This window comes from Pezoporus occidentalis, unplaced genomic scaffold (genome assembly GCF_034315485.1).
Source record: "Pezoporus occidentalis ecotype Australia unplaced genomic scaffold, CSIRO_AGI_Poc_V1 ctg220, whole genome shotgun sequence".
In the NCBI taxonomy this organism is placed as follows: domain Eukaryota; kingdom Metazoa; phylum Chordata; class Aves; order Psittaciformes; family Psittacidae; genus Pezoporus; species Pezoporus occidentalis.
The window spans coordinates 93,433-119,591 of NW_026914073.1; the positions used below are offsets into that span (position 1 = coordinate 93,433).

General features: G+C 40.0%; 1 protein-coding gene across 3 annotated transcripts in view; it reads right to left on the reverse strand.

Annotated features, from left to right (window-relative positions):
• Window positions 1–26,159, reverse strand: part of KIF24 (kinesin family member 24) — a 31,353-nt gene that overhangs the window by 2,709 nt on the left and 2,485 nt on the right. The window contains exons 1-11 of one of the 3 annotated variants that reach the window (XM_062620351.1): window positions 22,414–22,808; window positions 21,326–21,950; window positions 17,810–17,999; window positions 15,891–15,988; window positions 13,632–13,847; window positions 11,908–11,995; window positions 9,798–9,919; window positions 8,230–8,335; window positions 5,043–5,114; window positions 4,296–4,405; window positions 752–3,139 (exon numbers count right to left, since the gene is read on the reverse strand). In XM_062620351.1, the coding sequence (XP_062476335.1) occupies window positions 752–3,139; window positions 4,296–4,405; window positions 5,043–5,114; window positions 8,230–8,335; window positions 9,798–9,919; window positions 11,908–11,995; window positions 13,632–13,847; window positions 15,891–15,988; window positions 17,810–17,999; window positions 21,326–21,936 (4,001 nt within the window). In that variant the 5' untranslated portion in view covers window positions 21,937–21,950; window positions 22,414–22,808. Of the gene's footprint in view, window positions 1–751; window positions 3,140–4,295; window positions 4,406–5,042; window positions 5,115–8,229; window positions 8,336–9,797; window positions 9,920–11,907; window positions 11,996–13,631; window positions 13,848–15,890; window positions 15,989–17,809; window positions 18,000–21,325; window positions 21,951–22,413; window positions 22,809–26,159 lie in introns of those variants that run through there. The other 2 variants (XM_062620352.1, XM_062620353.1) reach the window with 2 other exon arrangements.

The following is a 26,159-nucleotide window of genomic DNA, read 5'->3' on the forward strand; positions in this document are numbered from 1 at the left end:
CTCTGTTCCTGGCACTCAAAGTGCACACCAGTGCTCCCTGAATTGCAGTGGACTGCACTGGTTTGGGGTTAAAGATGACCTTGATGTGTCAGGATTGCTCACAGAGGAGTGACTACAGCCCCTGTTAGCACAAACAGCACAGGAGCATGTACCGATTTTTACCAAAGGGAAATCTAGGAGCAAAAAAATTGTCTAATTAATCGGTGAAATTGCTTACAGCCATGAGGCTGATAGTTATTTTGGTGAAAAACAGGCAGAGCAGGAAGGCAGTGCTACTGTCCATTCCTCTGGGCAATCTTCTCTGACCAGCCAGCTATTTTCAGTCGTGTGAATGCAGTCCAGTCCTTTGGAGCTGACAGTGGCAGCTCTCAGCACTTTAAAGCTTTACATCCACATCTTCAGTAACTGCCCAGCTGCTCTATCTGTTTTGCTTTCAGTAGGGATGGAACAGCTGTCACCTGATTCTTGATGGAAGTTTTGATATATTTTAGTACTCGAGAGCTTATAGGACTGCAGTTCTCAGTAACTAATTCTTCATTATCCTAGGAAGCTCTAAGAGAATAATTGGCTTCCTGTGAGATTTTAAAGTATCACTATAAATTATCATTGACCTTATTAAGTAATTAGTTCATAGATTGATTTGCCATCAGTTTTTAAAGTACATATGAGTATGATACACAAATAACAGCAAATGTATCATGCCTAGAACTTCTAAGCTTCATGACAAACTTCAGTGATGAGCAAGACTTACTGTGCTTTTTCTAGGGCTTCCCTCTGCCATTTTCCCATCTCTGATGCAGCACTGGCAGAGCTGCTGCTGGACACGCCTGAGGGGCTCTTTGCATTTGCTAATGGCTGCTTATCTTTAGTTGCAAATGCTGAATCTGCCACAAAAGTCTCTTGTGTAAGAAGATTCTGCATTAACTTGTTCTTTAGCAACCCTCTTTCCTCATTGCTGAACAATGACTTGGCTGAGTCTTCAGAATGACTGAAGTCCTCATTCTTCAGTCCTGACTTGGGCTGCAGTAGCAGGCTGCTTTCCTGAGAGGGGGACTGGACTGTGTAATCCGTGTGTCCCACACTGAGAAAGCATGGTGCACCTGAAAAATAGCTCTTTTTGGGTATATCAGCATTTATTTCCTGAGCCATGGGCTCAACACTGGGTCCTTGATTTGAGTTGGATCTTCCTGAATTACCAGTATTATCTTTAACATCTGCACCACACTGTCTGCCACACAAGTATTCGGGAAACAAACCACACTCTCTGTGTGTCCTGGAGCCCATGGATTCAGCTGTGGATGTTTCTGTCAGGTCACGTCCAGCAGATAAGCTGTGAGCGACCCCTTGCTTTGGTGAAGCTGAGCCCAGGAGGCAGTGGCAAGGCTTTACATCACAGCACAGGGGTGAGAGCCTCTTGTCCCCTGTTTGTGGGGAATGCAGCAGGGTGCAGTGCCTTCCGCCACGACGCGTTTGCTCCCCCAGTTCCAGCATGCTGTCCGTCAGAGCTCTGCTTCTTGTGCACTGCCAGCTCTCTTCTGCAAACCTGCTCTGGGAGCCGAGTGTGCTCTTCACGCAAGGGGACGTCTCTTGGTTAGAGGACACTTTCTCTGAACCAGTTGTTTCCTCATAGTCAAGAAGGGATATGAGAGGGGCCATCAGCTCAGAGGAGAATTCTGAGGAACAACTGGAAGATCCACAATGGTTAACACCATTTTTTCGAGCTTTCCATTTTACATCTCCTGCAATTACAGCATGTCTATCCAAAGTGGATTCTTCCTTCTCTTCGTGCTGGAGGCTGACCTCTTTGCTCTCTGGAGTTCCCAGTTTCAATACAGGAGAAACATATGAGTTTGAAGCTTCCTTTTCTGCAGTCAAGGATTCTTCACTGGCGTAAACAAGACATCTGTGTTTGGATTTGTGCTGTTTGTGATCAGCTAGGAAATCTTTGCCATTTTTCCAGTTACACGCAGGATCATCCTGCAGGCAGTAAGGTTTTTCAGCAGCATTGTTTGAGGAGGGCTCAATAGTGAAGTCGTAGTTCCAGTCTGCTGGAGTTTTGCTGCAGCCTGCATTTTTAATAGATTCCTCTGTCTTTGGGCTGCCCTCACAATAATCCCAGCTGTCATCTAGTTCATGTTCTGGCATGGATACTGCGTATTTGAAAAATAAATCCTGTCTCTTTTGGCCTTTTTGCTCTTCTTCAGTTTCTTCTCTTTGATGGAGGAAAAATGAATGTTGACTGCATTTGTTGGTGTTTTTTCTTTTCACGCTCTTTTGGCTACAGATAGGTGAGAAAGAATCTTCACTGAAATCACTGTCATCCAAGTCTTCCAGCTGCATCCCCTCTTTGCTCTGTACTTCTGTGGGAGGAAGGCTCAGCTCCTGCTTCACTTGAATCTCCTGGGGCTTGTACTGTGTTAAAAACCTCTCAAGAGGTTGATAATTCAGTTTTTGCTGTAGGATAGGTGGCTGCTGAAACTGCTGGTGATAAAGACGTAAATGCTCTTCCCTTTCCTTCTGAAATGGAGGCAGATTTGTCCAGGTTTCAACACATTGTTTAGCAAAGGTGCTTCCCCATTCCTGTCTCCCATCAGACAGCAGATTTCCATCTCCAAAGGAAAAATCATCTCTAGGAACAAGCTGTTTCTGAACAGGTTGCACTGTCTGGACTTTCAGGCCCTGGGCAGGTGGTCTGTCTTGCATATACTTGTCTCTCTGGCCACTCTCTTTCGTTTCTGGTGTGGCAGCATCCTTTGCAGTGGGGTTCTTTTCAGAGTGGGGAGGCAGATCATCATTCTTCTTCTTCAGGGGATGTGCTATCCGTAGAACTCCCTTAACCGGACTCGCGTGGTGGAACCACGGTGAGCTGGGATTTCCTCTGTGGGCATGTCCTTTGCTGATTGCCCTGGGGGTAGAGGTAAAAGGGACACTTGATGGCTGGAGTGCTGCAGGACATGCCTTTGTTTTTGTGGCATTTGAGGGATGCTGGAGGCCTAGCTTCACTTTCTTTGGAGAGCTCTTTTCCCCAGGTGGCAAAGAAGGATTGTTTTGGACACGTTTTGGGGATACATTTCCAGCTGTCCGACGCTTGTTTGTGATGGGGGTAGGACATTTAATCCCTTTCTTCAGCTCCTTGACCCTGTGAATGAAGTTGGCTTCAGAAGATGTCATGCTTTCAGATAAATATGCGTCATCAGAACAAAGTAATGCTTTCACATACTAAGACTATACACTGAATTCAGTGTCATGATTTCTGTTTTAACTGTGTAGTTATCCACACAGACATCAAAAGCCTTCCAAAATGCCTGAACCACTGGAAAGAGCTATAGCAGTATTTTGTAGTGCTTCCTTGAACAGTGCATAACAGGTTAAGTGAGTGAAGATGGCCTCTGCTGGGCTGCATTTCCACACTTTATAATGCAGCATGGCACAGTAGCAGCTGAAGACAAACCAGTACTCTCCATAGCACATCACACTGTCCCACAAACACAAACTAGGGCTGTTGGAGTAGTTGCAGTGGGGCCACTTAGCTCAGGTGTACAGGGGTACAGGACTCCTGGATCAGACTCATCAGTGTAACTGTGAAGAGCTGCTTAACTGCTATCACCCTATCATCTCAACTCTTTCCTTTGCTCCTCTTCCCCCTTAAGCATCTCTTGTCCTCTTAACCCCAACACTGCTGTAATTTCAAGCATCCTGTGTAGGAGGGAGGGTGACTTGCATGTATTCTAGGCAGAAATACAATACAAAACTAAAACATTCGGGGGGGGGGGGGGGGGGGGGGGGGGGGGGGGGGGGGGGATATGGGATGCTAGTAATCCTGCAGTTACAGTGATAGATATATTGAATATAAGGAGGAAATTCTTTCCTGTTAGGGTGGTGAGGCACTGGAATGGGTTGCCCAGGGAGGTTGTGAATGCTCCAACCCTGGCAGTGTTCAAGACCAGGTTGGACGAGGTCTTGGGTGATATGGTTTAGTGTGAGGTGTCCCTACCTGTGGCAGGGGGGTTGGAACGTGATGGTCTTAAGGTCCTTTCCAACCCTAACTATTCTATGATTCTATATTTTCATCATTAAAAGTTGCCATCAAAAAGGATTTGCAAGACCCAAAGAATTTTAACACCAAATATAAGAGTTGGGACAAGTATGGATTGTATTTACATTGTGAAAATTGAATTTCTTGCCTAAATCAACAAGTCCAATGCAACCAAAATAAAATGTAACCACAAACCTCATACATTACTTCTTTTCTCTTTGTGCTTTTCACCTTGGCAAGATTGAGCTTTATCACCTACCTGTCGGCATATCTTAAAGTGTTCAGGGTGTGCTCTGTAGCTATGTGGCTTGGTGACACATTGGCTATCATACACGTCTTGGAATTGCCAATGAAAGAATCCTTTAACACCTAGTGTTGGAGGTAAAAAATAAGATTCTTAGCAGTGTATGTACCTTGCTTTTCCCATAAGTTAGCAATGTGTACAGAAGCAGTTGATCATGATTTACCATCCCTGTTTTGTTTTTTTTTTAATGTAGTCCTCATCTCAATTTGTCTTCCAATTCTTTGTTTACAATTTACACAAGTGTTAATAAGGGCTCTGAACAAGCCCTTGCACCAGGTGCCATAAGGGTGCTCTTATGTTTTGAAGAATAAAGCATATATTACAATTGGAGTGAAGAAGTACCGAAAACTCACAGGACTGTTACTGCAGAGAAGATCCAAGATTGGTTGCAGACTGGGTGGAAATGGATGGTAACTTTGAATGAATCGGGAAGGCAGTGTTTGAGGGTTTTGTTTGGTTTTAGGTTTGGGTTTATCTGGTTTTGACCATGCCAGTCCCTGGACAACAGGGACTGGCTGGGGGATCTGGCAGTTGGCCTTAATTCTGTGATTACCTTTAAAATTAATGTTTGCAGAAGTTAAGTTTTTCTCTTCAAGAGTTTAACAGCAGTTATTGAATTATGCTTTTTGTTAAAATCATTATTTATTGATTATTTTGTCCTCATCAGGGAAACCTCTACTGCTGCCTTTTTGCTCATTTTACCTGAGTTAATTTGCTTTGCCGGAAAGGAGTATGTGCATGTTCCTGATCCAGTGCCCGAATGCATTCCTTTAGCTATCAAAAATAAAACATAACAAAAAAGAGGGGAAAAAGCGTGTTAGTCACACACTGGCAAGAAACTGAACTGCATCAAACCTAACCTACAAAATGTGCGATTTCCTTTGTGATACCTTTAACTCCTACTACATGATGTCCCTTGTTGCAAGGAGAGTTTGCTGCTGCCAGAGCCACAAATAGCTTCAGCCAGTTCAGTCAGCAGCAGCAGTTTAGCTGCGCTCAAAGAGAGCAAAGCTGCAGCACACAGCACAGCTATCCCTGCCTGGTGGCTCTGTGAGCTACACAAACCCAAGAAACTGGGTAAATACACATTTAGCACACACAGAGCTCCACACTACTGTGGACCTGCTGCTGCCTGGACCATAGCTAATGAGTTTGAAGCCAGGTTGGGTGTACCCAAGACTATAGTGCAGCTTGCAGGGCAGGTGTACCCCAGTAACAGAGCTTCTTCAGCTCCATGTCTTACAAATTTCCTTCTCCTAAAAGCTCTTCCTCTGCCCCGAACACCCCAACACTTTGGACAATAGCATTGCAATTTTCTTATGTCACTCTGGCAACATTTTCATACCTTGGTCAGAGATAGCACAGGCTAGTAAGTGCATATTTCTCCCCATTATGAGAACGATATGCAGTCTAGATGTCCCACCTATGTGTGGGTACACTGGACTGTATGAGAAGGCAGTTGATCTCAAGGTGCAAGGTGCTAACCCAAAACCTTAGGGATAACACGGACCAGCGAGCTGTGAGGTGGGCTGTGTTCAAATCCAGGTTCAAGGCCATGGTCACAAGGTAACATAGGTACAGCATATCTAAAGAAATATGTCACTGTGCCCTCTGGCAGGCTAGGAACTATACAAAATACTGAGAATGGAACAACAGACTGCTCAGCGAGTGGAGATACAGCCACAGAACTTCCATTAAAACTAACAGAACATGAGCAGCTAGCTAGACTCATACCTTTCACAGAACTCACTATATCTTCTTATTGTTAATAACCATCAACAGAGGTAGCCTGTAGCTTGAAGGAACATCCCTTGATTTATTACCAGCCTTGGAAGAAGATGTCATGTCACTCAGAGATATGCACTTTCTTGCCTTATTTCCACTGAGATAAGCACAATAGCATCACACTCCTTATCAAGCCTGGATACTCTAAAATTGGCAGAAATTGACTGTATATCCATGAGACAAGTCATTTAGAGCAAATATTGAAGGAAAAATAAGGAGATTACAGTACTGTCATGGTGATTCTGTCATGAAGCAGCCATTGTACATTTAAAGCCTTACTACATTCTACATACACTCACTTAAAATGACACTTATTTCTCACTTTTACTATATTTTATTAAAAGTCACAACTATAACAAGAGATCAAACTATTCTAATTTTTTATTCCACTTCTCATAATTGCAGTATCTGAGTATCTCCTACTTGAAATCAACATGAATATTCAAAACAGGAGCAAACTTCAAACTTAATGTGTCTTAAGGCCTGAGAGGGAGTGGTATCATAACTGAGAGCAGAACTAGATTCTACAGGCTGCAGGTCGTATAGACTTACCCCAAGATGCCTATATAGTGAATTCAGTCACTAACTGTACTCGGTTTAACACAATACCAAAAGTACACACACTCTGATTTTAAAAGTTCCTTTTAAAAGAAGAGTTTCGTGATCACAGAATCATAGAATAGTTAGGGTTGGAAAGGACCTTAAGATCATCAAGTTCCAACCCCCCTGCCACGGGCAGGGACACCTCATGCTAAATCATATCACCCAAGGCCTCGTCCAACCTGGCCTTGAACACTGCCAGGGATGAAGCATTCACAACCTCCCTGGGCAACCCATTCCAGTGCCTCACCACCCTCACAGTAAAGAACTTCCTCCTTATATCCAATCTAAACTTCCCCTGTTTAAGTTTTAACCCGTTACCCCTTGTACTGTCACTACAGTCTCTAATGAAGAGTCCCTCTCCAGCATCCCTATAGGCCCCCTTCAGATACTGGAAGGCTGCTATGAGGTCTCCACGCAGCCTTCTCTTCTCCAGGCTGAACAACCCCAACTTTCTCAGCCTGTCTTCATACGGGAGGTGCTCCAGTCCCCTGGTCATCCTCATGGCCCTTCTCTGGACTTGTTCCAACAGTTCCATGTCCTTTTTATGAATGTGATCTTACATAAAGCTTCACTTTTCAAGAATCCTTTCTGTTCAGGTTCTGACTCCCCATTCCATGCAGTTATTGACCAGCAAGTACTCAAGAAAGCATAAAGTAGAGAAACACATCCACTTTACAGGCTGTCTCTCAATATAAATACCAGTATTACACAGCAGGAAAGCCTCTGTGCAAAAGAACATTCTACGTTCTCAATAAAAGCAAACCACCTCTTACTTACTGCACACTAAAAGGTACAGTTGTGTGCACTGACTTCTGCACTATTAACTGGTACTAATTGCATACCACTTTCAGTTTCACTTGGAGAAGCCCTCAGTCACCAGTGAGCTTTGTTCATTTGAAGTAAAGGATTGCAAAGGCTTCTGCACAATTTATGCTTACAGGCACTTCAGCTTTTTCATGGGTGGCATTTCTCTGCTCCTTGTCCCTCTTTACATAACTGTGTACACTTACAAAAAGTCGCATTAAGCGGGCATTTCTTCCTGTTCGTTTTTCCCCATACATGAATTACTAGTTTCTGTATTTTTGAGTATTTAAGGCCTTTACTCCTGATTTGAAAGAGTTCAAGTGGTGAAAATAACCAGCAGGAAGAGATGTGCTTTTATGAAACAAATATGGTAATCCCAAGAAATATTCTCTGGAATTAAAAGGGACAAAACTTTCTCTGTAAAATATAGGACACTTATTATACTATACCTAATAGTCTCTATGATGTGTTCACCTGGCTGGCTGTAAGAATGGCTTAAAAAGACTTGATCAGAAATCCTTTTCCCTTTTAAATTGTCTTTGAGGCATGAGACAAATTAAAGTGGACACACTTAGTACTTTGGTTATTTTTCCACCTCCATGGAATACATACATGCATTATTCTGTGGTTCATTTTATTCTAAAACACATGCTAATAATTAAACTCAAAACCTTCCCCAGAAATGCTAGTAGCTTACTGCTAAAAGACTTTGGTTTATTTCTGCTCCTTCCATTTTTGTTTGCCGATCTGAGTCTCTTGCATCAGCTGCCCTTTCGCTGCCAGCCAAGTCTATGAATGATATCCTAGAAAAAACAGAGTTTTGTTTATCTTAGGGGTTAGTTTTTATATTTTTATTTTTTAAACTGAAGTACTCTAGCACATGACATCAGAAGAATGATTAGAAAGAACTTCTGAACTAAGAGAAATACCCACTGGAAATATCTGAGGCACCATGATAGGAATAGCATTAGGAACACTGTCAGAGCATCCCGACACTAACACAGTTGCCATAGAAAGTGTAATTGCATGTGATGAGAGTGTTCCACAGTTTAATGGATATGCTGTTTAAAGTTTAACACATTAATCTCTCCAGATAATCAATGTGCTTGTGGTTTCCTAAGAAAACAGTTAAAGAAACTGTAGATTTTTAAATTATCCTTCCAGGTATGAGGGACAATTGCCGCGTCAAATTGGAATTCAGGGCAATATGAACAGAAATTTCCACTGAAGTAAGTAACAGACTGAGCTTTCAGTGTTCCTTGACCCTTCCTTCTATGAAACTCAATTACTCCTTCTCATGTTCCCTAGCTCTAGGTGCCAGCTGCTGTCACTGACTGTTGCACTGTATCTTTTTCTTTGCTGTTTTCTGTTTCTGGAACAGCCCTGACGTCTCTTACAGGCATATCTTGGGATCCTTTCCTCACTCTGGCTCACTTTCAGTAACAAAAACCCAAAAAAGGCACAAATGCCACACCTACGTAATCACATACACTTCTTTTTCTAAGCCTGCCGCCTTTTCCTCTCTCCACTATGTATGGCTATTCCGTTTTGCCTTGTATGTAAAATAAGACCCTGGGAAGCAAAACTGCATGGTGGTTGCTGGAAGGGCGTGTCAGCATGATTTTTTGACTCAGCACTAATACAGATACCTAGACCTCTCTTTCCTCAGACCTCTTTCTTGGGGTTGTTTAGTCTGGAGAAAAGATGATTGAGAAAAGGCACAATTACAGTCTTCAAATACATAAAATAGCTGTTACAAGTTGAAATAAACTGCTCTTTTTGGCTGCTGCAGATAGCACCAGAACCACACTCTTAAATTATCAGGGAGGTTTAGGTGAGGTACTGTGATTCTTCTGACCACAGGCAAACTTCTCTACGGGAATCATCTCCACCTGCACTAGTCATCCGAGGCTCCCTTTCTAGTCAATTACAGGACAGAGCTGCTTTGAGGGGCAAGTCCACCTGACCTAGTTTAGATGGCATGAGGTAGAAATTACTGTTTCTATTGACTTCAAAGGTGATGAGCTCAAACATCAGTATGCCCATTGCAGACATTTACCTGCATCTACATTTACATCAGATGTGGCTTAAGTGCTCTCCCTGGGAACAGAGAAATGACTGAAACTCCTCAAAGTCCCTCTGAACCCTATCTTCTGATTTCAGTCACAGCTGCCCACTAACTCAACACCTCCTTTTTGTTTGCCTTCTGGATATCCCTGGGCTTGACGTCCTCATCAGCCCCCAGCAGTACACTTCTCATCTTACCTTCCAAATGTCCTGTTGGCTGTGTCTTTAATTTGAATTTGGATAATAGCATGAGATCGAGAGGAATCTGAGTTGACTCCAGTAGCGCCTGTGCTACGTTCTTTCCCCCCCTTCAAAATCACCTGCAAAATAAGAGGGACAAAATCCAAGTGTAAATTGTAAATAAAAACACAATCTCTCAGAAAGAGATATTCTCCTAAGATGAGGAAATATGAAGAAGAATTCCAGCCTTAAAATTTGGTGCAAGGTGGATGTTAAGTTAGACTGGATCCCTTCCAATGTTTCTTTCAGAACTTTGTGTATGGACTTGCTTGCAGAAACACTACAGAGCTTTGAGAGGATACTGCACATAAGCAGTTGTTGCATCACATATTCACTTGGATTTGCAAAATATACAAACTATAAAATTAAAACCAGAAGTATATCAGCAATGAAAGAAAGAAAGACTGTAGACATAACCTAACAGACACATTAAATAACTATTTGTGGTGTTCTTTTAACATTTCTCTTTCTCATGTAATAAATAAGTACTGTTACCCAGAAAATAACACCAAAATTACAATGTGCCAAAACCTTTCTGCATTTCTATAACTAAAAGAAATTGTGCTAAAGTAAGGAACAAGGTTAAAAGATTGATTATACTCAATACAATAATAAAATAGGAAAACAAGGAAGAGAGGCAAAGCAAAAGGACACAGGCTCCTTCATAATACATATCCAGATAGTTCTCTTTTGAAAACTCTTAATGACTAACAGAAAGTCTAGTAGCCAACTGCAGCAGGACATTCATAAAAGTCACTAATTTCATTTCTAGTTGTAAGAACAAATTATATCATTATCTAGCCAAATATATACATTCTCAGTTGACAGATCTACATTATTCTTGCCTTTCAGTGGCCAGTTCTCAATCAGAAACCTAACCAACAAAAACCTAACCAGCAGCTCTGAAGCATTACATTAGTGCTAAATGCAGATAATTTCTGAACCAAAGCCAACATTAATGAATGGTAAATAACTAGGGATGTATTCAAGACTCTTCCCATATACCTGTTGTGGTCTATTAGTAAGCTCTAAGTCAAGCCACTGACATTCCTGTGTTCAAAGGGGCCTGTGGACAGTATCAAATTCTTCTTTTGCTGAGATACGTGTAATAATAAAGTCATTTCATAGCTCTTCTGTGTGTGGAATGTGATAATACAGAGGAATGTGTTAATCAACCATATAGCAAATTTACATATTAATTTGGAGAAGCATCACCAGCATGTCCTGAAGCTTGGAGTTAATGAAAGATGAAGATAAAAATTAAATAGAATATACATGGGCAACACTATGCCAATTTTAATGAGTCAATTACACTATCAGGCACTTGTAATTTCCTCAGTGAGAAAGGAATTAAACTATGAGAAGTCAAGATAAATAGAAAGCAGACTTAACCAGCTTGTTGGCTGCAGGACAATGTAGAAAATTTGCCAGTGCCTTTTTAGGGTCAGCCAGGCAGGGAAGGAAGACTGAAGCCTTGCTTGTACTGAATGTCAGCTGCTGTTTAAAGATCCTAATTTTACCTGCTATCACACATCATTATCTAAGCAGAAGCTTAATCCTAATTCAGATCAAAACCTCAATCTTCAGTATTTTCTAATTTATAATTCTATTAATTTTCAAATTTATATATTTTGTCCCACATCCATGTACCTTTAAAATAGAAAATTTAACTTCACAGAAGCCAAAAAAAATACCAACCAACTTCACTGGGAGAAAATACTTATCCAGCTTTAAGGTCCCTTGCTGGGATACAATTTAATTTCTGGAATAGTGATAGCAGTCTATTTCTTGGCAAAGATCTTCCCACAAGGAGTGGCAATAGAAGCAACAGCTGTAAATCAGCAGCTTGCATGTCAATAACACAAGTCACAGTGACCCAGAAGCTTACTGAATTAAAGGCACTTCTAACAGTGCTCCTTGGTGCTCTGCTAGGGTTGCCACTTTCAGAACCTTAAACAGGAACATACACATGTACTACTGAACAAATAACAACCTCTGTAAGTAACATATCTCACAAATCAGCAAATGAAGCTGTAGAAGACAAAAAATAATCACAAACAGAGGTTACCTCCAGCAGTAGATCTACAGAGTCCACCTGAACCTCCCGCAGTCCAACTATTTGAACAACATGCTTGCTATCTTCTCTTGCAAAAAGTCTGAAAACAGTGCAGAAAGAAGATTTCTGAAATCTCTAATAGCAGCAATGAAAACATATGTCAGTGCTATGATACTGTGAAAAAGCAATCAAGGCTGCTGAATGGGGAGAGGCATCACTGTCATTCATTTTCACAGCTGAAGAGGTATTTCTTTTATAACATGCACCACTGATATTTCACTGTTAAAGAGACATTAGCAGTGCATTTGTGCTCGTTCAGGAATATGATAAAGCAGGGAAGTAAATTATCTTGTTTACATTCTAGAGTTCTTGTCTCTCTTTCAGCTTCATCTTGGGCTTCTCCTAAGAAGTTCAGACTGTAAGTTATGCTCTGTTGGAGTTCTCAAGATTCGTGCACAGGATTTCAAAGCAGCTCCCATTGCCACAGTCAGATTTCAGAGCACCTCTGCTGTGAATCACACAAGCATTACATTACACAGGAAGAATGTAGACATGATGCCTATAGGAGTAAGTTTAATCTTCTCCGTCAATGACATGCAGGATAGCTAGTAGACATCTCAAGGATATAAGGACACTCCTTTTGCCTTAGTAACTTGACCCCTTACATAGCAGATTATATTACCTGCTCCTTAAAGACTGTTTTGGAGAAAGGGCGCACACATGCACAGAAATAGGTGCTTCCTTTGTGAACAGATGCTCACTTCCTCAGAATCATAGAATAGTTAGGGTTGGAAAGGACCTTAAGATCATCAGGTTCCAACCCCCCTTCCTTAGGCAGGGACATCTCGCACTCAGGGAAAAAGCCTCCCTCTTGAGCCCTCCTGTGTGCTCTAAGGACAGTGCTGCCAAAGCTGCTAAAGGTTCCAGCTGACAGCTAATGCTCCTTCAAGATCATTGAAAAGATTTCACTACTTAGATATTAACTGACTATTACTCAGAGATTTCAGACCACAGTGTTTTTTTTTATACCATATACTGAGTTGTCTGATTTCCATTCTGGATGGAGTTCCTGTAGGAGTATACATCCATCCAAAAAAAGTCTGGGGCTGAGGTGATGGCAGCATCACCTCAGGCTTGCTTCAGTTGTGTCACTGGGCTGCTGGGTGAGAAGGTGAGCAGACTTTGCAGTGTCAATCATGACAACTGGGAGATCAGCGGGATCTTCAAAGACTAGAGTGGCATGAGGAACGGCCAGAGATTACGTTTGAGTAGGCAAAGACACGGACTCCACAATGGTTGGCATAAGAACTAGCCACGAGAAGGTTCTTTCTCTACCTATGGTGTTCAGTTACTGTATTATTATAGTGCAAGCAAAATAGCATGAGTTCATATCCATTCTTACTTATTCCTCTCCTCCCACAATAGTAAAAACCAGGAGCCCCTATCAATACCACAGTACTTAGCGTCAGATTCTGCCTTCTCTAAGTAGCTCCTAGAATCATAGAATCACAAAATGGTTTGGGTCGGAAGGGACCTTAAAGATCACACAGTTACAACCCCTCTGCCATGGGCAGGGACACCTTCCAGTAGACCTAGGAACAACTCAAATTACATAACATTTACTGTAAATGGTAACATGTTAAATGAAATTGCATATAACAGTAAGTGATTTATAAACAACAACCAAGTGATTCATAACCATAGCTTTACAGTAAAATGTATTTTTATTTAAATACCTCTTCCTTCCATTTAGCAGGTCATAAAGCTGTCCACAGTAGATCTCATAAAAACTGATCAAAACAAGGAGATCTTTCTTTGAGTGTGATGCTTCCAACTGTCTAAAGATGTCCTTAGCAGCCAAGGCGTAGAGTCCTGGGTTCCGCTGAGTACCTATCATAGTGTAAGTCTTGCCAGCACCAGTCTGCCCGTATGCGAAGCAGGTTGCATTGCCTCTGCGAAGACAACTTGTATTTTTAGTGTCACATCTGATTTATTCATATCTATTAAAAAAGATTCTGCAATGTAAATTTCTATCTATAGTGGCCGCTTAGCAAGGCCACTTAGCAAGTTTGGTTTGATATCCTATCTGAGAAAATGTAGAACGTTTAACACTGATTCCCAAGAGTGTCCTATGGAGACCTGGCATGTCACAGAGTGCTGGCTCGCTTCCTTTCTTCCAGATGCCAAAAACACATTTAAGGAAACAAAAATTCATTATTATTCTTCCAGCTGCTTAGATGCTTCAGAAGTATCGTAGAATTATGAATGGGAATCCTACTGATTATGAATCACAGAGAAAAATTACTGACATGAGACGCAAAACAGCCACAAGTCAGGATCTGTATAAACACGTGTTGTACTTGATGAAAATTAACACCCCAGCACTATAATTTACTAAGCAAGGCTACTTTGTCTCAGGCTGCACACAGCTATATCAATCTAAAGAGGTGTTGCCTAGGGGAAGGTCTTGCTCTTTCTTTCCTCTGCTCCCAGCTGTGTGACCTACCCCACTGACCCACTCCTGCCTGTGCTGGCTCTCACATTAGATTTTACTCCACTGAAACAAAAGAAAGCTTTCCACTTTTTTTTGCAAGCTAATTTTTGCTGCTTCAGTGAATTAAAGCACATCACAGAAGATCACAAAATATACCCAAGCTGGCTTCCCATGACCTATGGAAATGTGTCTAGCTGGAGGTAAGGAAGACGATCACCCCCTTTCAGTGGTAGGAAGCTGTTTGGTTCTCTCACTCCAGCTTGTGCAACCACAGTCTTGTCTTATTCTAGATTGCTCCAGCTTTGTCATCACAGCACCTTAAGATTATAGTGGCAATGCACATGAAGTGCCAAGGTCCCAGGATATGGCTCCAATGCCCTTCAAGCCCATCTAAGTTGAGGTTTCTACATGCCTACTTCTTCCCCATCCTTGGTCTTTTACAGGCACTGAACCCGCAAATATGATGTGAACAGATTCAGGGAACTAATAATACAGAAATAATACGGAACAAATTATTTGCTCCTCCCCTCCTTAAAAAAAGGACCTTTTAGCTGGCTCAGAACCTTAAGAAGAAATAGGTAAAAATGTCAGGCTGCAGTAAGCACAGTGAATAATTTCTTGCCATCTTTGATTGCAGAATTAGCTTACCACAGAGTCAGATTAGACCAATGTCAATGAAGGGGATGCAGCAGGAGGGACAGGAAATTTAGGGAAAGCTGAGAAAAAACAGTGGCATCTCTCCTGGTGGCATTATTGGATTAGCTGTAATGTGAATTGTGCTCTTAGCGATTATTACACAGCAAGCTACAAGCGTCATTCTCCTTTTCTACTTTCCTTTTCTCAAAAGCATGACATTCTCTGTCTATGCTGATTATACTTGGAGATTTTCAGTAACAGAATGCTCCATTTTCTTAATTTTCAGCATGGGCACATTATTCTTTCCTTCAAAGATTCAAAAGTGTAATTATATTCAAGCTTGATACTTTGCATGAAAATAAGATTATTCATGTAAAGCCGCCATCCATTTCCCCTTAATCAGGAAGTACGTCATTATGATTAAGCCTCTAAGCAAATATAAATCAATAAAAGTAAATCATAAGATTACTAATAATTTCTATTGCCCTATGAACTGTTAAATACATGAAAAAATATCTCACAGCAGTCTCAGAAAGGGGTAATATTATTCTTCTACAGATGAGTGTGCTAAACACCTCTTTGTTAGAGAGATTAGACTTCAGAAATGGTGGAGCCATGGCTTCTCTGAGGTCCAATTTTAACTTCTTTTCTGATTTAAATTTCTCACAAAATGTGAAGAAAGTTTTCCCTGATTTATGTTGTCAAAACTGCAATCAAAGACATTCTAAAAGGGTGATGGTATGAGGCAAAAGTGAAATGAATGTATTTTTCAAAAGATGAGAAGTGTAAAGGAAAATTAAAGCAGCATCTGAAATTTGGAAACAACAAGGCAAAAAAGTAAGAAATGTAAGCAGTGATGCCCTACCCATTGAAAATGTGCTGAATGAGAGGATGAGCTGTCTTCATATACACATCCTGATTGGTACATGACTCCCCAAAGACTTCATCAAAATAAAAAACATGCTGAAAAATAAATATGATTTACATGAAAATGAGTATGTTTCACTTCTCCTTCACCCCCATTTAAATGCAAAGTTAAACAACAGAAATCTTTCCAATAACTTCATACGGCTTTGGATGAGGTACAAAGTGATTTAAGCCCATTTAGCAGCATGACACATGCAGAAACAGATTATGACCAATCAAGAGACTGAAGGTAGGAAAAATAAAAAAGGGAAAAAATAAAAAAGAGAAACAAAGAAGCCTTAATTTCCCATCATTCTGAAGCAGAGCATACTACAGCCTTCTGACAAGAAAAATTCTAATTAAAAAAAACTATTCTTGAAATGACTCACCCTGTACAGATGTACAGTAAGACCACAACAGTAAAAAGAACTTAGAGTCAGCTATTGACTTTCTCAAAATTAGTCCTCAGTTGTGATTAATTGCCTCTGTTCTGCAGACTTAAATACTGTTTGTGCCAGAGAAGACAGAAGTTATTCCTAAGAAAAGCTGGATTCTATTATCTTAGAAGGGGTCAAGAAAAACCCAAATTCCCACACTCCAGATCTAACTCAAAGCATGAGGGACTCTGGAAACACTGCAACAGAGCTTGTTATGGGGTCCTTCTAGTGTTTGTAGGGACAGTCACAAACACAACGTTTTCAAAAGAGCCTCCACGAACACTGCGCTCTGATAAATCCCCTGCAGTGTAAACTAAAGTGGTAGATGTCTAGAACTGAGAATCGTTTCAACATTGTGCAAACAAACCACATGAGCACACAGGCAAGTTAAACCAGAGTCTCAGCACTCACACTCAGCTCAAAGGGCAGATGTGCTCTGTGACTGGCCTGCAGTTGTGGAGCAGGAATATGACCCACTGCCTCCCACTCGCTCTGTACCCCTTGCTGCTCTTTCTGCAGGAACCAGAGGTGGAGGCAGGGTGAATAGCAAGACTTGCAAGTTCTCTTGGGTCCTACAGAATAGACACAGCCTTTGCCATGGCATACTTTTGTTTGGACTATGTTAACTGATAGCAGTATTTCATTTGTCTGTACTGATATAACAAAGTCAATTAGTGGTTATTTCAGCACTGAGATACTAAGGTGATAAGCACCACATAAATGCCAAATATAGCTAGTCAGATGGAGGGAGTGGGGTGGAGTTGCTGCATTTGTCACACTGTAAAATGTGGTATACGAACCAGGCCCCAGAGAGCTGCAATCTGAAATTTTACTGGATACTCCAAACAGTTGTTCCTAGGAACCAGACTGTAAAAATAACACCCAGTAGAGTGAGAATGGCTTGCTGCTGTTCAGAAATCAGTTGTGTTCCTGGTGCTGTCATTCAAAAGTGAGAATTTGAACTATGACAGCACAAGGTTTTTGGGATTAAGAAACAAAGGCCAAAAGGGAACTTAATTTTCAAAAGCATTTGAGAACAAAGGAAGGGAGGGGATAAAGGGTGTTTGTGATTCATTGAAACAGACCTACAGTGCTGAAATAGGGAAAAGGGAACTGCTCACTGGAGCACTCAGGAAAGCTATGAGGAGGCTCTGCAGCAGGTAAATCTGCAGCAACGGCATGTAGCAGAGGGTTTTATTTTGCCACATGCAAAGGAAGCTCCAAGAGACACGTTTTTGAAGCTTAAAATTCTGGGCTTGGGTTTTCTGCCACAGGCTGGTATAAGTAGAAGCAATTCAAATATAGTTTGCTGAGCTCAAGTGCAAGAAATGAAGAAAAGCCTTTTCTGCTTCACCTCATGGAAACTCTAAGCACAATTTGCTTTATTGTGTCCATGCAAGTGACTGGCCCATAAACACAATTTACAAGTGGAATATGTTACCTGTAAAATATATTGGGTGAGATCAACTGCCTCCTTCTTCTCATGAAGAAGTAAGGTTTCCTTATCTTTCACTGTGATGATATTAACCTCCCCACGTCGCTCCTCTCTCAGGCCCAAAGGACGTTTTCGGACACACACTCTGATTTTTTCACTCTCTGTCCATGGTGTCTCTTTCTCAGAAGCACTGGATCTACAACAATAGAGTAGGTTTACATTTTAAAATGAAGTTACAACAGAACCTAGAATTTATTTAAATTTATTAGCTTTATCAATAAATGTTTCTGTCTTTAATGGCTTATAAAAAGAAGACCCAAAATATGCCTCATTGTTACACAGTGAAGTTTCTGTGTTTTTTTTCCAATAGAATGATGCATTTTGTGCACTTCTGTTGAAAGAATACTAGTGTTTTTACAGCTTCATTCCTGAACTTGTTGCTGGATTGGCATATTTTCAGTTGACAACAAAGATGCGATGGAAGCTGGCATAATATGCAAGTTAACATAATGAAATTTAATCTTGCTGAAGTTATTCACAGTTGTAATTAGTCAATAATGTACAGATACAAATATGAACAGATCTTGAACAGGAGAGGGTATAATATTTAGTTGCTTTTCCTTTTACGCTGAGTTTCATTCTTCCTATTATGGGCTGTCAAGCAGGTTACAAGTAAATAATTCAAACTGGGAAACAAGACCATGTCATCGTGTGCCATATCACCATGTTCCTATTCAGCTCAAAGAAAACTTGAAATGTTGATCTTGTCATTGTCTCCCCTATAGTCTTTTTTCATAAAAATAATATGTGGTTTCAGACCACAGGCAAAGTTGTGCTACTGCGTTTTGGCAACTCTCCTTTAGTTCCCTTCCAGACACCTCAGAAACATGAGGTCATTTCCTTTTCATTGATTAACCTGCAGCATAAAACATTTTGCGATGCAGCATAGAGAATATGCTTGAATTCAACCAAAATATATTCAAGCCTTTCCCTTTTCAAGCTGTTTTCAGCCAAATGATGTTCAGCCTGGATTTGAATGTCAAGTTCTGAAACAAAAAACCCAGCTTTTAATCAAGCCCCAGCTTGGCCAGAATTAGTGTTTCTGCCATGCTGCCCAAATGCCCTTCCAAAATCTTTTAATGGAGCAACCAAAAACTAACACATACTGGTTATCTAATAAATTAAAACCAAACCCACAAGTTACTCGGTATTTCATTACAACTCCAAGCTTGTAGTATCATTGCTATTGTGCAGCATGATTCCACAGAAACACACAACATGCTGATATAAATCTCAAGATGCCGTATTCAAAAACTACACACAAGTAATCTTTAGTTGTAACTGGAATCCCTTTAACTTTAGCACAGCTTTCCCATGCAGACTAGGATCTGGCCCTGCATTAAGATGGAAAATTCTTTTCCCTGTAAAGAAAGGCAGTGATACTTGAAATAAGATGCTTCAAAAGCTAGCGTGAGCTTAAGGATAACACTAGGCACCAAATGTCATCCAACAAATGATCAGAGGCTCTGAAGTTTAATTCTCACTGCACAGGCTGGATTTGGTTACCTACAGAAAGAGTCTGGTGCGCTCTCAGAGGCTGCAGAGGAAGCACTGATTGCAAAATCTGGGGAAAGTGAAAAACGAAGACTTGGAGGCTCCATTTTTGAGAGAAAAGGCATAAATTCTTTCTAGTACAGACACACATTTAGTTGAATATGCTTTGTATGGGAACAAAATGCATTTTAATTCTATATGCTGAACATGAAGTTTAGATTTTCTATTAATCTTTTGTAAGCAGTAATTGTATTTTTAACAATTTTTTTTTCAATTACTAAAAAGACCAAAAATCTTGACACAGAACATTAGAAACCTGATTAGACTATAGGTCAGAAGAATAACCATGCCCTGTCCGTCGCTGCCAAATCAAGCCATTTGGTGTAGGCAAGTAGAAAATATATTGAAACATATTGAAAGAGCTCTTAATCTTTCTGCCATCTGAAATCATGCCAGTAGTTTCCAGTGTTTCTCATAGATGAGACTAGATTAGACTTTTCAGTGATCAAATAACAAGGTGACATGGGAATGGATGGATTCAGTGAAGGAGCACTTGCAAAACAGGAATCACAAACCCACGTGTCAGCAGAGTGGCTCAAGCCTAGAATGCACAACACGTACTCTGTGGTCAAAACAGGAGAAAGAGAAACTCAGGCATGTCAGGAGGAGGATGCAGAAAGCCCACCATAATGCTCATTAATAAGCTGAACCATAATGTTAGGCACAGAACAATGTGCTTCAGAAAAAGAGAGAAGAACAAGGAAACAAAGTGAAAACAATGGAGAACACAGCTTTATCACAGGATTAAAAATCTTGAACTCCTCTAGCTGAGCCATTAGGTTATATTTTATCATTTTTTACTTGCTTTACTTTTACCAGAGAAGCACTAGGAATCCTGCCCTTTAGCTGCACCTTGGCTTAACTAGAGGAGGCAGAAATGCACTAAGATGCCAGTACAGGTATGCGGTTAGAGTGCTTCTCTGGAAGGTGGGAATGACTTTTTTCCAGCGAAAGGGAGTTATAAACCTCTGCCTTGCATTTCCCAGTTTAAATTCTCTAACTACTATGTCACCATAGTACTTTTCCACTGTGGCAACAGCATCTGTTCCTCTAGGCTACATGCATGCTTAATGGGAGTTGTAACTGACACCCTGACTCCATGGGTTCTCCCATATACCAGGTCTTTCCCCACAGCCTTCTCAGACCAAGTCCCATCTTCATACAGGTGCCCCTCCTCATTGCATTTTTAAACAGAAGTGCCACAACTGCACCGCAAGGTGCTAAATGCTGGTAGTATGTGTGCAGAGGGCTATGTGCTCTGCTGCTGAGGCAGGAAAAACATATTTTGTGCCTTAAAATATTTTGCACGGTAGATTTACCCATGGTTCAAGATAACTATAGCCCTTCTGTTACCATATGCTGGTAGAAGTATGGAAGTTACAGATCATGTGGTTGGGGAGCAGCTGCCTCTCACCACTATATCTATATCCTATAACAGGTATATTCATTCTGTTTCTTTTTAAAGCTCCAGCTTACAAATTTTTTCATAAAGAAAGCCATCACAAAAGTTATCCTTTTCACACAGAAAAACTTGACAAGCTTATCAACAGATAATGCCATATTTTGGAAAAACAATGTTTTTCACTATAGTCTCATGGAAAGATAAAGAGTAAGAAAGACTGGCAAAAACACCATGAAAACAAAGCCTGATATCCTGAAAGACAATAAAGACTATTCTTAGAAAACCTTGGTGAGCAGCAGCTGGTGAAATTCAGGTGATTACTTCTACCAGACTTGGAGAGTCCCAAGTGCTTACTAATATCTCTCTTCAGTATAGAATTCTGCATTGCTCTGTAGTGGTAGAATTGCTCATTTGGAGGTTATGAAGACAGATTCTCCTCCACTAGGAAGAAAGAATTAATTATGACCAACTTGAAAAATAGCAAAATAAAGGCAACTAATTATTACCTGATATAGGAATGAGGTAGCCCATAATTATACCCTGAAATATGAGTTATTCTTTGTACAATAGGAGCTTCAGAATCCCCCAGGAGCGGAGCAATATCACCAGAAACTGTTGGACAGCTCAGGTCTTTTTTTGTGCATGTTCCAGGAGTATTTAGATCTCTTCTAGTTAACCTGATGAGCTCTGAATCATGTGGTTGAATGTGTCCCAACATTTCCCCTACACTGTTCTCTTCATTGGCACCAAAATCAGATAAACCATATTGTTCAGATTTGGAGTCTTTAACCGTTCCATCATCTTCTTCAAAGAAGGACTCAAAATGCAACTGTCTACGGGGACCGGATCTCGTCACCTGAGGATGAATGAAAAGGCCACTTGGTTGAAAATCTTCCTTGCTTAAGTTCGAAATGTCTTCCTCTTGCATAATTTTGATTATTCTAATGAGCTGAAAGAGTCGTTTGCGATCATTCATGTCATGAACCCCCAGTTTGGTATAATCTTTCATGGTAACTTTGGCAAGCTCATCAATCTTCTGAAGGCCAAAGGCAGCAAAATGGGGATAGTATTTTTCAAGTTCTGCCTCACAAAGGCATTCATAAAGGCATGATGCCATCTTCAAGCTAACACCTACAAGAAATCAACAGAGTAAGTTTTAGAATCATATAAAGCATCACATCTGACAAAGTTATTCATGAAGAAAGTACACATTTTCTGATGCCATTACCTGCAATTAGGCTGGAAGCCTGTTAACTCCAAGTGTACAATACACTAGACTGCCAAACACTCCATAATAACAACAATAAATGAAACATGAAACATAGTTTATCTGTGAAATTATATTTTTAAGTTACAGACAATAGACAACAACATGTAAAAACTGCACAATGCAGTGTTACTTACTGCTGCAGAGTTCCTACACGCCTGATGTCTACTTGATGAATGCCACAGCTACTGAAACCCTGTCCTCAAGCTACAGAATGTAAAATGCCTAATTTTAGACACTCAATTTAATATCAGGGCATGTGGTCTAATGTGGTTCAGCTATGCCTGGTTAATGAACCAAAGCAGAAGAAATTGCTTTTGTCCTCACCTCAAGCTGAATAATTAAGAGCATTCATCTTATAGATGAAATACAGCAAAGTTGTAGTTTTGTTGCATACTCTCTCTTCAGTCATGAATCTTGTGAGCATTTCTGAGTGCCCTTGATCAAATACCCAAAACAATCTGCAAAATCTGAAAGAATTTCTCTAAATCTACATATGCTATCGGAACGCCATACTTGCATTCTTGGGAAACCCAAAAAACCCAACATGCATCACTGAAAGGTATGCCAAAAACCCCTCAACTCCTTCACTCATATCTCCCTACCAAGGCATTGTGCAGCTGTCTGTATCCAGATGGATATCTGCAGATATTTTTACTTGTTCCATAAAATGGAAAAATGATAGCACTTCAAGTATCTGTTGCCCACTTCCTTTTTATATCTTTGCTCATTCTAGGTCCTTCACAAATACAGCTCTTCCTTATGTTTGGTGGTTACAATAACATTCAAGAAAATCAACTTATTTAAGACTAATTCCCCCCCTCCCCCCCACCTCCATCATTCAGGGTAAGTTCTTTGGCAGGATTTTTCAAGTATCTCTACAATATTAAAAAAGTTGGTCACCAAATATCACCCAAGAATTTGATTCAAAATCATTAATTAACACATTATGTTGAAATAATAGTGACACCAATAAAGATTATTTTAAGGTGCCCATTATGTAAGATATTACACAGGCAAAAGATGCAGTAGAGGACATCTAAAATGACTTAGAAGCTAGAGTCTAAGCTGTAGGTAGCTATAATAAAATTATGAGTTTCAGCAGTACAAGCTTTAAGACCAAAATACTGGTATGTAGACAGACTTATTTAACGCGTATGTAATACAATTATGAATCTTGAGATAAAGTCAGAGCCACTGCTGAGACTGTTAGATCCTCAAGAGGGAAATCAGAATTGAGATGATAGGAAACTCAAAGAACACATGTGCAAGGGTTTTCACAAGCATTCACAATTTACCAACTTCTCTAACACAAAATTCTACATGAACTTCAGACTTCATTTCAAGGATTATGTTTTTGAAAAAAAAGCCTATCTTGCATAAGGTGCTTAAAACGTAAATACACTGCAGGTCCTCTGTAACTGATGTGTGCATCGCCATGGGAAACTTACTTTGTTTGACAGAAGGAGCAGCTAGAACAAAATGCCAAGACAGCACTCTCTGAGAATCTGATGAAGATGAACACAATCTATCAAATTTCTTTTGATTTTTTTTTGTCTAATCTCACTCTGTATCCTAGATTATACCTACATCTTTAGATATGCATAAGCTAAATACAGAGGCCAAAGACCAGCGCAAGAATCAATTTATTATTAATATCTGTTTAAATTATAATGCACAGGAGAGAGTATAGAGAATAAAAAGGTAAGAAACTGAGGCATTTTACAAAACAAGAGCAGCAGACAAGGGGAAAGAACTAAGAATGTTAAGGTCAAGATTCCAATTAAAAATTAAGCAAAAAAATGCATTTATATAGTTAGAAATGGCTATACAGACAAGTTTCCATTTTCTGGAATAAGGATTGTGAACAATATAGGTACTGAAGAACATGCCAGAAGATTAGTACTGAGATTTGTAAGCAGCTCTGCAAGGCTTACTAGCTAAGGCTCTGTGCCTTCTGAAAGCAGTTAAATGGCTTCTTAATGACAGCTGGCCTGGGAAGTAATGTAAGTACTTCTTCTCCCCCAGATATGGTAAATCTTGCTGGATCTAAGTGTTTTCAACCTAGGGAAACCAAACATTGACTAACAAAGGAATAACAAACTAATCAACCATGGATTCAAGAGTTTAAGCAGTCATCATGGTGATGGGTTTCAGAACTTCTGATTACTTTAAAACTCAAGAGAAGACAATTTTCTAAAAAAATTGGTGTGGTGCATACATGAGAACATCCAGGGAAAACTGCAGTTGTCAGTGAAACCCTTCTGGCTTTTTAACTGGTGATACTCTAAAAGAAAGGAGTGCCTTTCTACTTATTAAAAGAATACTTCTAATTCATTCAGCACTGTGGAATTTCTAAAACAGATACATAATTCTTCAAAATAAATTGGCTTTGTAAAGAAACGAGAGGAGCATTGGTAGGTTTTCAGGAATCTTAAACTGTTAATGATAATGCCATCTTCTGGCAAAAAAAGGGAAGACTTTACTTTTTTTACAATAACAGCCAGCATTCCTTCAGTTATTGCCAGGAACTAATTTTGTTTGTTCACTTAAGAGAACATAGTGTTCTAGGGCAGAAAAATATGACATTCTTCAGTGTGGTAGTTTCATATCAAAACCCAGGTTTTGTCTCCTGCAGAGCTATGGGGAAAATACAATCCTTTATTGAAAACAGGCTTGAGACAAAAGCCTAAGACTTCTTAAAATAGTTGGATATTTTGGGAAAAAAGTGAGTCACTGTGGAGATATAATTCTTCATGGGCACCCAGTTATAAGGTCAACCAATCTCAACTGTAAGGTTACTGAATCTTTATTATGACATCACTTGTAATTCTTTGGTGTTCAGGGGTTGCTTTTCTCATTTTAGCTGGCAGAAAGACTCAACATCACTTTGAAGTTTTCATCACTTTCTCACACAAGGGACCTGCTTTGCCACTGATGAAAAAGATACTGAAGCTAATCAGTGAAACTATGAAGTCAACAGAGTCCAGAGCATCTTTACTTACTTATACACAAACTAGCAGTGAGGGAGAAACAGTTAATGGTGATACACCTTACTGCTGGAACATGTCTGAACAAGGGACCAGTCATCTTTATGTGGCAAATCTGGGTTCTCTACAACTTACTACTTAAGCAAGTAATTTTCACAACGATTTTAAAAGCCTGCCAAGTGCTGGTAACATATAAGTACTTATTGTAGGAAAGCATTAGAATTTTATTAAGGGACCAAAAGCACAAAATAAGATTGCAATTTGTCATCAGAGAACTCCTCCTCTGTTTCAGTACTTTCAGGCTTTTTAAAAGTCATAAAGGTGGGGAAAAAAAGAAGTCAGTTGTAAACAGTAGAAACAAGTGGTTCCATTTTCTGTATTCTGAAGGAAATTAACTTACCACAAAATTAAGCTCTATGAGCTGATCCTCCGTTTTAAAATGCTTTTAATTGTTAATTAGCTCTTACACAGATCTTTTCATTCCCAATGTATTTTTTAAAGTGGAGAAAAGGACTTCAAAGATACGCAGTGAACCTCAGTCACTGTGAATACAACGTATCACGTAACATCCCTACGTAGACTATTATAAGAATAAAGCAGCCTTAGACCACTCTATCTTGATCCTTATTAACATCTGATATATTGAAGATCTCAGAGCAGTGTTGATGCTCCCATGCCCTGTTGTCCCACTGTAGCTCACGCATATTTACCTAACAATTTTAATTGACTTCCACTGATATTCCTGAGTGTCACGGCCAAGACATAACACAAGTATCACTATATCTGTATTTTAAACTGGGGAAATTAAGTCATAGCAAAGTAAAGAAATTGTGTGTGGCACTCCTACAACTGCAAACTAATGCAACTATACATTTAATCCTTCAAATAATCTAAGATAACCGTTCTGAATCATAAACTTCGGTCTGATCATTAAATAATTTTATTAGGCACAATTTTCAAAGGCATTTGACAAACATAGTGATTGTTAATTAGAGTACAAAACCTAAACAGCACCTTGTTTTCCTGCCTGTCACTTCTTATTGTGTAAATCACTTTGCTCTACAAGTACCTTATAAAAGCAAA